Source organism: Archocentrus centrarchus, chromosome 21 (assembly GCF_007364275.1).
Source record: "Archocentrus centrarchus isolate MPI-CPG fArcCen1 chromosome 21, fArcCen1, whole genome shotgun sequence".
Classification (NCBI taxonomy): domain Eukaryota; kingdom Metazoa; phylum Chordata; class Actinopteri; order Cichliformes; family Cichlidae; genus Archocentrus; species Archocentrus centrarchus.
The window spans coordinates 21,918,297-21,933,741 of record NC_044366.1 but is presented as its reverse complement, the minus strand read 5'-3'; the positions used below and the strand labels follow the sequence as shown (position 1 = coordinate 21,933,741).

Here is a 15,445-nt window from a genome sequence, read left to right as displayed (position 1 = left end):
ATCAGGATTATATTCAAACCACAAACATCAAAACACCACCACAACAACAATATGAACCAGACACTCTGGGCTTTGACTATAATCTGTTTTGCCTTTGACTAATAAGATGAGGCAAAGGCTGGGTGGGGAGTGTGTGTGATGTTTAATAAACAATACATGTTTGTACTGCTCATTTGATCGGCCCCTATGTAGCAGTGAATGGAGTATGACTGATCCTAATCTTTACCAACCCCCCCCCCCCCCCCCCCCCCCCCCCCCCCCCCCCCCCCCTCCACTGCTTGCTCTTAATCTTATCTCGTCAGTACGGCTATTCTAATCTACTTTATGAAGGCTTATGAAACTAATCATTGCACATGGTGACAATGCTGTGAGTGACTTGGACATTATGAGCTTCTGACTCAGCAAGGGGGTCAACCGAAGCTGTTTGTGTTTGAAGGCGAGCTCAAAGAGTGTAAATGAGATTAGGACCTCAAAGGTAGTGGCTTTTGAGTGAACTCGGACAATCTACTATACATATAGTCTATAAAATAGATTGCATCAAACTACTCCTTATTTAACCACTTGCTATTGTTTGCTCACATTTGCACTAGGAAAGGAAATAAATCCAGAGTAGAAACGACCAATCTGTTTCAAGGGATGCACCCTTAAAGTCACGGCCTTATGCATGGCTAAATAAATAAACCTATAAAGATGTAATGGGTCCATTGCAGGAGACGAGGCGGGCCAATTTAAAGCATTGTAAATCTGATTGGACTGGCTGTTTAATTAACTTGTAAATTAATGCACCATGCTGTGTAAATTGGGAGGTGATAAATATTCATGTAGTTACCTTAGAAAAAAGGGCAAGGGCATACCACAGACATAACCAGATTGGGTTTGCGAGCAGCACACTCAGTAAACACCTTATTGGTCTTTTATAGACAGCTAATTTGCATTTCTTATGGTTCATGGGTTATGCAAAAGAAAGAGTCTCTCTCTCTCTTCCCCTGTGTTCACTTCACACCACCCCCACTCTGTTTCTGTTTATCTTTCCAGTGTCAGGTCAAACTATTATACAAGGAAAGCTGCCCTGCACTTGAAATACTTCTAAGACTCTAATCATAATGTATCTGAGATTCAAGCAACAGTAAATACTCTAAATGTTACTGAAATTGGCCCTGCAGATGTGGAGAAGATCTGAAAAGTGGATTTTTGTTACCGTAGTGTGGGAAAGTTCAGAACCAAGCGTGTGTCTGTTATATAGGAAACCTAATATCAAGAGACAGGGAACCCTCCTTATCCAACAGGGAGATATCTGAGCCCAGGTCGTTCAGACACTGGACGCTGTTACATCTATTTATATCTGTGTCTTCATAGCACTTTAGATAGGGCTGAGGTAAATCCAGTTTCGAGTGTCAAGTAATGAACAAAACTGCCGAGAAAACAAAATCTGCAAATTAAAGGTAATTTGAAGGACAGATCATCTGATGTTGCTGCCTGATTGGATTCTTGTCTTCATGGCAGCAGTAAAATAATTTATCCTGTTGCCATAATTGACCTCTACATGCTGCTGAGGAGAGGGTGGTGCTGAGCCAGCACTGTGGAATCTCAAGGAAAATGGGAGTATAAGGTGGGGGTAGATTTCAACATGTCATCATGGGATGACATATTGAAATGGGAGGTGCAACTACTGAAAAGTGTTACTACTGTGTCTTTTTTTACTGCGGTGGACCAGCATACATAACTGTCAGGACACAGTGTACCTTCTTTTGGCAGCATCACCCTTCTGCTGGACAAGAGGAGTTTCATCTCCACAGGATGTCAAAAAAGAGAATACTGGCTATCAGCAGCAAAGTCAGATCACCATCACACCACAGTACCCAGCTGGTTCCCGCATTTCATCATTACGCATATTAGCAGCCGCTGACGCATTGAGATCAGGAGAATTTTTTGCGTCATCATGACTGCTGTTTTATATGACCATATATGGGTCCTTTCAGTTTCGTGTACAGGGTGATCTTTTCAGATTTTACGCTGTAACCTTCTGTCACCTTAGACATTTTGGACATACGTTCACGCCGAATAACTGTTTTCACGCCTCCACGCTCTGTTTATGAATGGGGAAGACAAATGCAGGGATAAAGCAGTCGAAAAGAGACTGTAAGTGAGCAACTCGGGCAAACATGAATAAATCAGCAGGCGACCGCGTTATGCAATAAGGCACACTGCACTCTGAGTGCTCTTGTCATTTCTTCTACTAGTTGTTCAACATGAACACTTTGATGCTTTCGCTTAAGAGTAAAAAGGGAAGACGGGGGGAGAATATCCCGTTTACACTGTGAATGTAGGCTTTTCTGGTTGGACGGCGCAGAGGGAATATTAAATTCATGCGCCAGAGCTGCAGTCAACTAGGTGATGCGTGTTTACCAGTTGGAGAACACTGGAATGACTCCCTCTAGAGTTAAAATATGGTCAAAGTGTAGTGGAAAAACACCCATGGTAAGAATAACTTTCGATAATGAAACAGTAACTGTATAAATTAGGGTGGATACAATTAGTTATGCATTCTTCCTTCGCTCTTTGCGCTAAACAGGTCTATATTCAGGTTATATGTTTTATAATCCACCCCAACGCCTTAAATGACGCAAATGATGGCTCCATGGATCAGGGACATCTTGTTTGAGTAGCTGAGACTAGGCTATATCCTGCTAAAAATGTTCACTGAAGCCAAATGATGGATCATAGGAATAGAGATGCTATAAATAAAGCTACAGTCCTAACTGACTACGCGTAAAAGAGTCGGAAGAGGGCAGTGATAGTAGGAGGACTCTCTCGCTCTCTCTCTTTCCTTTTAACGGGGCAGTCTCACTCCAGCATTCATCCCGTTTCCACCAATAAGCCCAATGAGCTGAGTGCGCACCGCCCACCGTCGGTGTGTGTATTTTTTTCGTCTCCTTTCCCTTCTTTTTTTTAAAACCAGAGCTGGATGTGTAGATCGTCACATGTTGTCTCACCCTCTTCGTCCCGGACACCAGCAGACATGTGTTATTTATTGCTCGGCTGTGGGAGAAGACGAATGAACGTAAAACCGGCTCTGGAAGTAGAGGATTAAAATAAAGCGCGTCGTTTATTTTACAACTAGAGGAACGGAAGCATTGTGTCTGATTAGAGGAGGACGCGAGAATGGCGAGTCCGCCGAACACGGGTGATCAGACATTATTGACCAGCAATGCGAACAGCGGCATCAAGAAATGCGGATACCTAAAGAAGCAGAAACACGGACATAAGCGCTTTTTTGTTTTAAAGGAGCCAAGCGAAGGTTTCCCTGCCCGGCTGGAATACTACGAGAGTGAGAAGAAATGGAAAAACAAATCGGCCCCGAAGAGAGTTATCCCTCTGGACTTCTGTCTCAATATCAGCAAGAGGGCAGACGCAAAATACAAATATCTTATTGCGCTTTATACCAAGGATGAGTATTTTGCCGTGGCGACGGAAAACGAGCAGGAACAGGAGAACTGGTACCGGGTGCTGACGGATTTAATGGCAGAAGGGAAAGTATATGACGGGTCCGCGTCTAACTCTGCGTCCTCGCTGGTTGGCTACGACGAGTCGAGCTACGGTGTAATAACGCCGGTGACCGCCGCCTACAAGGAGGTATGGCAAGTAAATCTAAAATCCAAAGGTCTTGGACAGAGCAGAAATTTGACAGGGGTGTACAGGCTGTGTCTTTCCAGCCGGACTATCAGCTTCGTCAAGCTCAACACTGAGGTTGCCTCAGTCATCTTACAGCTGATGAATATCCGGAGGTGCGGCCACTCTGACAGCTTTTTCTTCATCGAGGTTGGCCGATCTGCATCCACGGGTCCGGGAGAACTGTGGATGCAGGCGGATGACTCTGTGGTGGCTCAAAACATCCACGAAACTATCTTGGAGGCCATGAAAGCCATGAAGGAGCTGTCGGAATTCCGTCCGCGTAGCAAAAGCCAATCATCTGGTACAAACCCCATTTCTGTACCCACGCGGAGGCACCTGAACAATCTACCCCCAAGCCAGACCGGGCTTCCCCGGCGATCACGTACTGACAGCATGGCTGCGACCTCTCCTGTGAGCAAATGCTCTTCTTGTCGAATACGCACGGCGAGCGAGGGTGATGGCACCATGACACGCACAATGTCAGTCACTGGGAGCCCCCTTAGCCCAGGAGTCCACAGGACCCTCCTGAGCAGATCTCACACCATTACTGCACGTCCTTCTCTGACGTTTGAATCTTCTACTCTCCAGCACAGTAAGTCCATGTCTATGCCCCTGTCTCATTCTCCACCAGTGACCACCATTTGTCCAGGCCATACATCTTCCTGCCAAGATAGTGGTGCCCCTCGCCCCTCCAGCTGCAGTGCATCCTTCTCAGGCTCCCCAAGCGATGCTGGCTTTATATCATGTGAGGAATATGGCTCTAGCCCTGCAGAGGCGCGAGACCTCAGGTTACCGCTTACACTCCGCAGCAACACTCCAGAGTCCCTCAAAGCAGACACCCCCCCTTCTCGGGATGGCAGTGAGCTTGATGGCTACATGGTGATGGAGCGTCAGAGTCAGAATGGTTACCGGTGGTTACCAGAGCTTGACAAGGTGTATCGAAAGCGCACATACTCCCTCACTACCCCCCGCCAGCAGAGGGTTCCCCCCCAAGTATCTTCAGCCTCCCTAGATGAGTATACTCTCATGAGGGCAACATACACCAGTGGAACCCAGCCTTCTCGCAGGTGTCACACTGCCTCCCCTAAAGGGAGAAGTCTGGAAGATTGCAGAGATATTCAAATTGGTTCAAATGGTTATCAAGGTGACAGTGGCTATATGCCAATGATGCCTGGTGTTGCCCCTCTGACACCTGGGTCCAAGGATGACCCCTACATGCCCATGAGCCCCATGTGTGTATCTGCTCCAAAGCAAATCATCAACCCTCGTACACACTCCTCTTCAGTGGGGCTGGCTTCACGCACACACTCCCCATTGGGTGTTTCTCTGGAGGACAGTGGGTACATGCCTATGTGGTGTGGAACCAAGATGTCAGTGGAGAGCAATGATGGAAAGCTTACGAATGGAGAGTACCTGAACATGTCTCCCATTGACACACAGGTGTCTCTTACACCCCCGGACTATATTCTCAGTCCTACTGGAGATCCCAGCCTTCAGCCAAGCCACAGGCAGCCTTATTCTTGCAATTCTCTACCACGATCACTTAAAGGACATTTGCAGCGCAGTGGGTCCACTGACAAGGACCAGTATGTGGTGATGAGTTTACAAAGACAACGGATAGAAGAGGAGTCCAACCATTGTCCTGTCTCTTCAGGAGAATCTGCAACCAGCAGCTCTCTGGGAAGACCAGCCACTCCATCTTCTACTCCATCTCCTCTCAGAGTGGCTTGGATAGATGGAGGTCTGGTACACCGGAGTAGGGTCTGTCGGCCTACCCGTCTGGCTCTGGAATCCCTCAAAATATTACCATGTATGAGTGAACACCCTCTTCCCTCAGAGCCACGCAGCCCTGGAGAGTACATTAACATAGATTTTAGCAGTGTTAACCACAACACATCGGCAACCACAGAGTCAAAGAACTCTGAGTCCTCAGTAAGTGCAGAGACGGGATCCCGGTCATTCTCAGGCTATGCTAATATTGATGTCAGCTCCCCTGTTCACCAGGAATCACACCAAACTATCTGTACAGACACAGCTGAACTCTTGACTTGCAATAGTCTGATTACCACTCAGCAGGAAACACAGGGAGTTGAGGAGGAGGAAGAAGATAAAAGCACAGTGGAACAGGAAAAGGAGAGGGGTGTGGTAGAGGAGTATCCTCTTCCACAGCAAGGAAGCCTGGAGTGTCAGCCTGATCCGGTCAGTGATGACTACACTGAGATGACCTTTAGTCCGCCTGCTCCTTTACCTGCTCTATGCACAACTAATGCCACTCCCCGCCCGACCAGCCCTACTGCTTGTGTCCAGCGACTCAGCCTTGAGACCAGCCTAGTGGACGTAGTGCCCCCTGTGCCAGTGGACTCTTTTCTCCAGGGAAGTCCTTCATTATCTGTCACAGTTGTGGATCCACACAGGGGAGCTAAAGTTATCCGGGCTGACCCTCATGGGCGTCGTCGTCACAGTTCTGAGACCTTCTCTTCCACCACCACTGTCACCCCCGTGTGCCCATCCTTTGCCCACGACACTAAACGGCACAGTTCTGCCTCTGTGGAGAATGTATCTCGCACTGTTCGCAGCTCTGAAGGACTTGGTGAGGACTACAGCAGTCCCATGTGCAGGGAAACATCAGCTGGTTATCAAAATGGACTTAACTACATTGCCTTAAACTTGATGGAGGGAAACCTTGGGGGATGCAGGTTAGGGGGCTGTGATGAACTCCTGAGGTTCAAGACAGCTTGTGGCTGCAAGGGGGGCCTGAATTGTTTCAACACTAACCCCTATGCCAGCCTGGGATTTAAGGAGACTACTGCTGCTGCTGTGAAAGGTAAGCCTTGTCACACATGTCACACAGACACACACACACACTCATTCATTCAGTACATTTTCATTCATGAAGGGAGTGGCGTCAGGGGTAGAGTAGGATAGAGATCCGCCTCAGGGCGACTGTGTACTCTGCAGAGATAGGCCACTCGCAATGTTGTTTGCAACACTTCTGAGCTCATTTTCTGTTCCAAAGTTGATGATAATTACCTCTAGAGTATAAAAACAGCTTCACCGGGTTGTCTGCAGGAGCGTCTGTGTGTCTGCCTCTTACTGTCAGTCTGTCCTTTCGACTGCTAGTTAGAAAGCTGACACTGTTTGTTTTTCTTGAAAGCTTTTTCACAGCCATGTAATCGTGACTGACCATCACTGCAATATCTCAGATAACAACCTACAGTCTTTCTTATGTAATCCAGTGCAGTAAACTACAGTAGCTTAGAGAAGCAAACTAGTTGTCAACATCAATGTTGGGTGTAGGCTGTAATGTTTAGACAGGATTAGTCAGCTACTTGTCACACCCAGGACACGCTGACAAATCTCGAGGCTGTGTGATCCTGATCCTGTTTAAAACTGTGGGGTATTTCCTCTGAAATAAAAGCTCTGAATAAGAAGGTTGAGTAAAAGCAGTGGAGCATGCCAAACAACAAATATGTACAACCCCCCCCCTCCCCCTCCCAGGGGACACAAACTGCCTTTATTAAAATTAAATCTTTCTGCATCAGTTTTATTCTGAAACACTTTTATTTTGAAACTTATGGTTGCATTTTATCTGGCTTGACGTTGCCGTTATGTTTATGTGAATGGTCTGTCCTGGTTTCCTCTCAGTGACGCAGTTCTGTACCACGTCAGTGTTTCAAAAAACATCTCATCTGATTCAGTGACGCATGCAGTGCTACACATGATGCCTCTATGGAAGCCGTTAGAATCCAGCAAAGAATACTTGTTATTGGTAAATTTAAAATGGTATGTTACACAGACTTCACAGAGCCGTGTATGAATAGGCAGCAAAATCCCTGAGACTTGAAGGAGAAGAGTTGTTATCAAAATATTACTTTGCGCCTCATTTCCCTCTCCCACTGCATCTGAGGCTTTTCATCCATCTGTAAGTGCCAGGGATTATTTACTGGGATAGATGACATGGCAGGGACATGCCAGGAGTTGCTGTTGTTTCTAAAGAAAAAACTCGGTGTCGAGACCAACCGTGACTCAGGAGTCGGTGTTCCTGATGGTGAAACACAATAGTTTAATTGCTGTTTGTGGTTTCACAACTAAGTTGTCTCTTTGTCTCAGCTGGCTCTCTTGCTGTGAGAGCGCAGCCAGTGTGAAGCTTCGTGCAAGTCATCGGGTTCCCCAGAAAAACAAGTGAGTCAGTTGTTTATCAGTTGTCAGGTACTGGGTTTCAGGACTGGAATGTGGGCAGTGTGCAAAGGTTGCTGGGAGAGGTGAATGTTTTTCTAACCTGCTGGGATGAAATCAGAGGGTGTGTGTGTGTGTGTGTGGGGGGGGGGGGGGGGGGGGGTATGGTAGGCTTCTTTTTTTCCCTATAAGCAACTTCACAAACAGGCCAATGAAGTGCTTTTTTGTTTTCTTTTTCATATACACAGGAGCAGACAGGGACCCATGTTTTGTCTGAACACATGTGACTTAATGAGGCATGCACAAGTATACCTGAGCACATCCATTTGTTGTGTACTGGTACTTTTACTTTCCTGGAATTTTTTTTTTCTTTTACCCTCAGTGGAGACATTTGTACAAGGCTACAAGAGCAGGGGAGGAGGGAGGAGGAAGGAGGGAGGTGAAAGAACAATGGTGATGGATGGATGACTTGTTTTGTTTTTCATGTACAACAAAATAGACAATTGAGCTGTTGGCAGAAGGCAGGGAGCGGGTGAGGAGGAAGAATGGAGGAGTGAGAGGGAATGAAAGAAAAATGCTGAATGAGAGAGAGAGAGATCAGTGTCTTCCCGATAAGCAGTCAGTGGCCTTGCTTTGGTATGTTTAATCATCAGCAGGTTAATGGTACTCGCATCAACATACATAACATTTCACTGCGAGAGGACAAATAGGGCCCGTCTGTTTACTGCAAGATGACAGGCTTTACCGCATCTCATGTTATCGCTTTGTGAACCATAGTTTGCATTCCCGCTTCTATATCATTCTGACACAGATTATGAAATCACCCATCCTCTTTTGGCACTGTGGTGTGAAAGAGATGCCTAGGGGAGGGAGGAGGTTATAAAAACACAAGAAGATCTTGACTTTTCTGTATGTAAATCCTAACACGTGGTTGAGTCAGTGTGTTACAAGCGCTTGGGCTTTGGTCCTGGCTTGAGAGAAAGAGAGAGAGAACGGGGTGGTAGGTGTGCAGTGGGTTGCATAGCTTTCAGTGCAAGCTTTTCTAAACCTGTGGACAATGTCAGCTTCTTGAACTTTGAGCTAGTTTTTGTGTGGGAGATGTTACCATCGGAGCATTAATCTAAAGAAAAAGAGAGGTGTGTGTGCTGTTTTTTTAAGTCTCCTTTTACTTGGCTGTCCTCATCCCATATCTACTTTTAGAGTATCTACACTGCCACTTATCATTTCACTATAAAAGCCTCTTTATTATCCTCCTGCCATCTTCTTTTTCCTATCCTGTCCTCATTGATCAAATGCTTGTCTCGCTGACTGTAAGCAGTCTTGCATGAATGCAGACAGCAGAGAAGGACTCAAGCTTTCCATTTGTGGGCCCAGACCCCCCCCCCCCCCCCCCCCCCGCCCCCCCGCAACCCCCTCCCAATACAGACACACACATTTTGACTCTGTGTGCCTCTCCCATGCACACACATACACATGCACAACCAGGCATCACCAGATGGTGGAGGGTTGGGTGTGGGTGCGGGGTCAGGGGGTTTGCACCTGCCTCGCCAAGCAGTGCTCACTGGTTATCTGGCCCTTCAGAGGAGAGTGACAATACGCTAATGACTGGCCGCCATCTGCTACAACAGCTACAGGGAGAAGGTTATGGGTGTGGCCAGGCACTCTCAAGGAGCCACCAACTCCACACGCTCCCCCTCCTCCAATGCATCCTCCCCCCAACCCATATCTCCTCTTCTTCTCTCTGAGCACTGTTTGTGTTTTCTTTCTTAGCAATCATGTGACATCCCACGCCACACACACAGACACCTTCTCCATATCAGTGTGTTCAGGCCTTTTGTTTTTCCTGTTGTTATCTGACCTCAGTGGGCCGTGTCTGATTGCTGAAGACTATAGAGAATTACCTAACAATGCACTAAAAAAAATTAGCTTATCATGTCTGAGTCGAGCAACTAACAAGACACTTCAGTTCTCTTGCTGCTCTAGAGAAATCTTAAATAGATGCTGCTAGTTTTTATGACTTTTTTAAAATTACAATACATTTAAAAATGTCATTTGCGGCTCAAGGAAATAACGATGACTATTTTCACTATTTTATAAGATGGAACAATTAGTCATAAAAATATAACAGTTGTAGCCCTTGGACTCTGTTATGTTTATGAGCTGGTGGAAAAGTATGACATCTTCAAGTCTGACTTTTTAAAAAAAAAATAACATTGATTATGAATACAGTGAGTTTGCACAAATCTCATTATCGTCATCATACACACAGAGTATTTTCAGTAGAAAGTACACAGACAATGCCTTTACTCAGATCTATGACTCTACGCAGCATTTTGAGGAACCCACAGTCTCTGTCCTCACCTGTCCTATACGCCCCTCCCCACACATGCACACAAACGCACATACACAGTGCTTCAGGCTGTCTGATACATAACTCTTTGAGCAAAGTAGGGCGGGATGTTCTAGCACTAGATGAAAACAAAGTTAACCTCCCGTATCCTCAATTTAGCTTGGAGGTAAGAAGGATTACATTCACTTCAGGATTAGGCATTGTTTAGTAGCTTGTTTTTCGAAATGTAGAGGAAGAGACAGCTCCTCTGTGACATGAGTGCACATTTTATGGTAATTATACCCACAAAGCACATTAAGTGAGTTTAGTCTTGGCTGCTAGCTAATTATACCTTTTTCAGTCATAAGCAGACCAGCTCTCCATGAACTCTTTCCCAACTTTCTGATCCCCATTGCTTTATTAATGTTGCTCTGGAGAGCTGATAGTCGTATAGTAAGCTTTGTTGTGTTGAGCGGTTTATTTATACAAGCCTTATCGCCTTGTCTGGTTGCTTGTCTGCTACTTTTATAACTGATCAGTTGAAATGAATTCACAAACATTGTGTAATTTCATATTCTCAACCATGTGATTTGTTTATTTTCTTTATCCTGGGTAACTGTAGACTCAATGGTTTTGCATTTTTGACAGACTAAGCAAAGCATCCGGATGTGTCAGCAGAGCTTAGGGAACCTGATTTGTTTTTTGTTTTTTTTCCCTACACCTTTTTATAGACCAGATGATTTACTGAGGAAGTAATTGCTGGATTAATCGATAATCCATGTGAACTGCTGCAAGTGGATAACATAGCAAAAAGGAAACAGTGGAGAACACTGTTGCTTTGTTTGCAATAATGAGTCAGCAGAATAGCAGAGTTTACAGCAGTTGTTATTTTTGTTTTTGCTGGACAGACAGAGGTGTGTGAGGTCAGAGGTGAAGTCAGTCAGTCAGTGTTTGTTTGCTGAAGATTAGAGAGGCAGTAGCAGGGCAGGAATGTAAACAGAGCAGATCTGAGCCTGCTGATGGCTCCTTGCTTGTCTGTAGGTGAGTTCCCAGTCTACCCATAATAAAAAGAGAAACAGTTGGCGATCCGCTTCCATTCTTTCGAATGTTGTTCAGAATTACAGTTGGAGTAATTCCCCTAAAAGCCTGTTCATTTAGCTCATTAACATGAAGCTACTCAAGTCTGTGGTGGTTACAGACAGAGTAACTTGTTTACTCTGAGTCTGAAGCTCTAGAGAGGAGGCTGCTAATACATGCCTCTGTGTGTGTGTCCTATCCCTGAATGGAGCACAGCTAAATTTAGCCTGTGAGAACTAAATAAATAATGAACAGAGCCTGAGTGAGTGAGTGAGTGAGTGAGTGAGTGAGTGTGTGTGTGTGTGTGTGTAGGTTGGGACAGGGGGCACAGACAAGAGTTGTTGGGAGGGGTGGAGGGATGTGTGCGTCTGCGCTCCAAAAAGAGGAGGGGTAGAAGCCATTGGGTTCATTCCCCCACTAGACCCCTGTCCCCTTCTCTCAATAACATCCCCCTCCCCAAAATCTTCCTGCCCACCCACACTTTCTCCAGTCAGCTTCTGTTTGAATGGTGTGCCTTGAACAGAAAATGTGAACATGTGTGCGTGCGTGCGTGCGTGTGTGTGTAGGCCCTATATGCTGCATTGTCCACAGTAAAAGAAGTAGCAATATTTTAGTGTGTTTATGTGCATGGCTACACCTGGTTGCTAATCTGAGCTGTTAGTGATTCAACACTCCTTCCCGGCAGATCTCAGTCATTCTCACCTATGTGCCTGTCTATACAGGCCGTTGACTGGCCCAGCCCCTCCAGAAACACACACGCAAACACACACACACATGCGCACACACACACGCGCGCGCGACTGTTATGGTCCGTCGATCCCATGACCTCACTGCATTCCCGTTCCTCTCTGTCAGGTTGATTCTGTTACTGTGTTTTTTCCACCACTTCCCACCGCAGTGTTTTTACTGTATTTTGTCTCTGACACCCGGGGTGATAAAGACACAGAGCTCGTTCAGCACCAGGTAGCCTCAGGAGTGAAATCCATTCCTCTGTTATTCAAATGAACTCAGTGGCTCCACATTTTTTTGCATCACAGACGTCCCTGAGCAGCTGTGAAAATGCCTCTCCAGTATGAGTTTTTTTGTTTGTTCGTTTGTTTTTAAAGCTTTTGATTGCTCATCAGGATTCACTTCAATTTACATTTACAGTATGTATAGGGCAAAAAAAAAAAACAGAACAGAAGTGCGTGTGTTGACGGTGAGAATAGTTGGCGGGGGGGCGCAGAGGACTGAATGAAAGGTTTGTTTTAGAGAATGACGATCACATCCAGCTTTGTGAAAACAGCTCTTGTTCATGACCGGGGAAGAAGGAGAGGAGACAGCAAATGAGGGAAGAAATGCAGCCGCAGTGTGTGCGCGTGCGTTTGTGTGTGTGTGTGGGTCACCCAGCCAAGACTTCCGCTCCCATTTGATAGCGCTGCATGCAAATGAAACCTCACAAACATGTACACAGGGGCAAGGGTCAGCGCAGCTTTCCACTGGGAGAAAAGCAACACTCCAAAGACTCTTGGTTCATGGTACTTGAAAATGCATAGCTGCGGTATGTGTGGGAGCAATTAAGAATACCTGTTTGTTAGTGTGTGGGAGTGTTGTTGCCATCACTGGAGACGCCCCTGTTTCAGCTGCACGGTGCTAAATGCCACTCTGTTTTTCTCCCCTGCCATAAAAGCACCTGCCACTTGAGTGTCTGCCAGTTGAGGAATACACACACACACACACACACACACACACACACAAAAGAGGCCTCTTGAAGAGCACTTATTCCTTACTTGGTAGCAGAGTAGGGGTATCCGTTTGACCTTCACCTCCCTGCTATTGTTCTGTCCTACATAATAAATGACACGTACAGTATGTACAAACACTTAAGTTAAGTTTCTGGGAGGAATATTGACCCGGAAATCTTATTTAGTTATATTCAATTTCATTTCTACAAATTACTAACTGTAAGAAACTGCCTTTCTCTTCTTCTTCTTCTTCTTTCAGAATGAAGGCTGATGGGTCTTCCCAACTTGCCCCCCTCCCCTTCTTCTTCCTGTGAATGTAGGATTTCACTTCAGCCAGATGCCGAGGTCATCACAGCAACAGCTGGACCTTGCGCCGTAGCCGATGTCCTTTGACCCCTTTGCCGCCTCTGGGGGGTCACGGGGACGGCCATCACCATGGAAACACGGACTCTTGACCCTCCCTCTTTTTTTTTTTCTTTTTTTTTGTGGCACCTAAACATTTTGGTGCCATCGCTGCTGTAGTGCTAGAGTTTAAAAAGAAAATAATAAGAACTTAAACCGACTTTTCATTCTAAGCATAGTTAGGTAACTATGTATCTCTGTACGAATATTACATTCATTACTGGTATTTTTTATTACCAATTATAAATTTTCATCTGGCCTTCTAATGGCTTCAACCAGTAGTTGCCAGATATTCACACCTGAAAACCTGTGAACCAAACCTGGAGAGCATGCGTGCACAAACATACACGCGAAACCTTTCATGCATACAGATGACATGTATTTATTTATTTATCATGTATGTACGCATTCAATGACATGTGTGAGAATTTGTATACAGATTGTACTGCAAAAAGAGACGGCATTTATGAACATATTTAAAATCAAAAGTAACATTTGCTAAAAAAAAAAAAAAAAAACCCTACCTCAGCACCAAGTTACACAGTAGAATTATATATAGATAAAAAATATTTATTTTCACAGGTGAATGTTTTTTAAAAAGTCACCGATCCAAAGCCTTACTCCAGCCATCAGCCCACATCTGATGGATTTTTTCTTTGTAGGTTGGACCTCTAAAAACGCAGTATATCAAAGACTTAGCTGATCATCCTAGAGACTGAATGTTCATTAGAGCCAAACGAGAGATGACCTCTCTGAGATTAAGTTCCCTCTCTCCCCACATTTATGACTAGATTATGTATTAGAAATCCAGAGTAATATATTTATTATTATACCTTAAATGGAGGATTCATACACACTAAAATAATACTTAGAGGACGTTAGAGAAATAGTTGACATTGCATTGCACTGTACATGCATGCAGCTGTGACAAATGTAACTGCAGCATGAGCCAGGTCCACCTGGACCTGATCATGTGATCTGTGGCCTGTCTGAGCATGAGTCTCAGCACCTTTAAACACTACACCAACTCACCCACTGTTCACCTAAAATATCCTGCACACCTGTCAGGACAAGAGACTGAAACGTGAATGTTCGAGTTATTTATACAGAGTAACTGGACAGCCCAGTATCTCACATTTTCTCACCTGATGCCTCATTGTGGAGCTCTGTCACACCACACCAGGCAGCACTGAGCGATGTGGTGCATGCAGGACTGCAGGACTCAGTTTCACTGGCTGTTCAAAAAGCCACTCGATAGCTTGAATCCATGGCCTCCACTGCATGGTCTTGCATTTACAAACTGCTCTAGATTGTAACACAGGACACACTGAATGTAGTACATGCTGTGTTCCAAGACTGGGAGCACACAACTCAACAAACACAACAACAGCACCAGTGAAACATGCAGAGGTACTGAATGGGAACTACGAGACAGATACAAGCCGAATATACGAAACAAACCAGGGGAAGTATCTTACTATTTATCTGAACTCACAGGTACTTAACCTTGCCTATATACTGTAAATAGTGCCGTGTTACATAGAAATACATCTAAGAAAATGCTGAGAAACTTTGAAAGATGTTAAGTTAAATAACTTATGATGTTTTTACTGTATATAATTAAGTGTTTGAGTGAACCTTCTGATACAACAGAAGCACTAATTAAGTTATAATTCTAACTAGAATGGTTTGGTTTTGATTTTTTTTTTTAACTGATATGGGACAGTCTTGTAAAATCGATGCCACTATGATGACATTTTCTAATGCTGTAATTCTAGACAAAAAAAAAAAAAGATTTTAAAAGAAATCATTAATACTTGACATGATTAATTCTTCATACTTCGGTACACCACAAATGGCTTATATGCAATATTTACACTTTAAAAAAATTAGTTTACAAGGCAGAACCAAATGTATAAATACTGTTAATAATGTTTGTTAAAATTTTTGCTGTTTGTACATTTTCTTTTTCTTCGATTTTGAAATGGAAACTTTTTCCGCTTGTTTTTGCTAATCAAGCCTGTTGGTGTTTCAAGCAGTGTTTTTTTGCATTTGGATAATGTTT

General features: G+C 44.7%; 1 protein-coding gene across 2 annotated transcripts; it reads left to right on the top strand.

The window, feature by feature from the left end:
* The first annotated feature begins 2,966 nt into the window (after nucleotides 1-2,966).
* irs2b (insulin receptor substrate 2b) lies at nucleotides 2,967-13,915 on the top strand. 2 transcript variants are annotated; one of them, XM_030757628.1, is made up of 2 exons: nucleotides 2,967-6,496; nucleotides 13,299-13,915. In XM_030757628.1, the coding sequence occupies exons 1-2, from the start codon at nucleotides 3,163-3,165 to the stop codon at nucleotides 13,355-13,357; spliced, it is 3,393 nt and encodes a 1,130-aa protein (XP_030613488.1). In that variant the 5' UTR covers nucleotides 2,967-3,162; the 3' UTR covers nucleotides 13,358-13,915. The 2 variants fall into 2 exon arrangements, with proteins under 2 accessions (XP_030613488.1, XP_030613489.1); XM_030757629.1 differs by having other exon boundaries at nucleotides 13,238-13,915.
* Nucleotides 13,916-15,445: the final 1,530 nt, after the last annotated feature.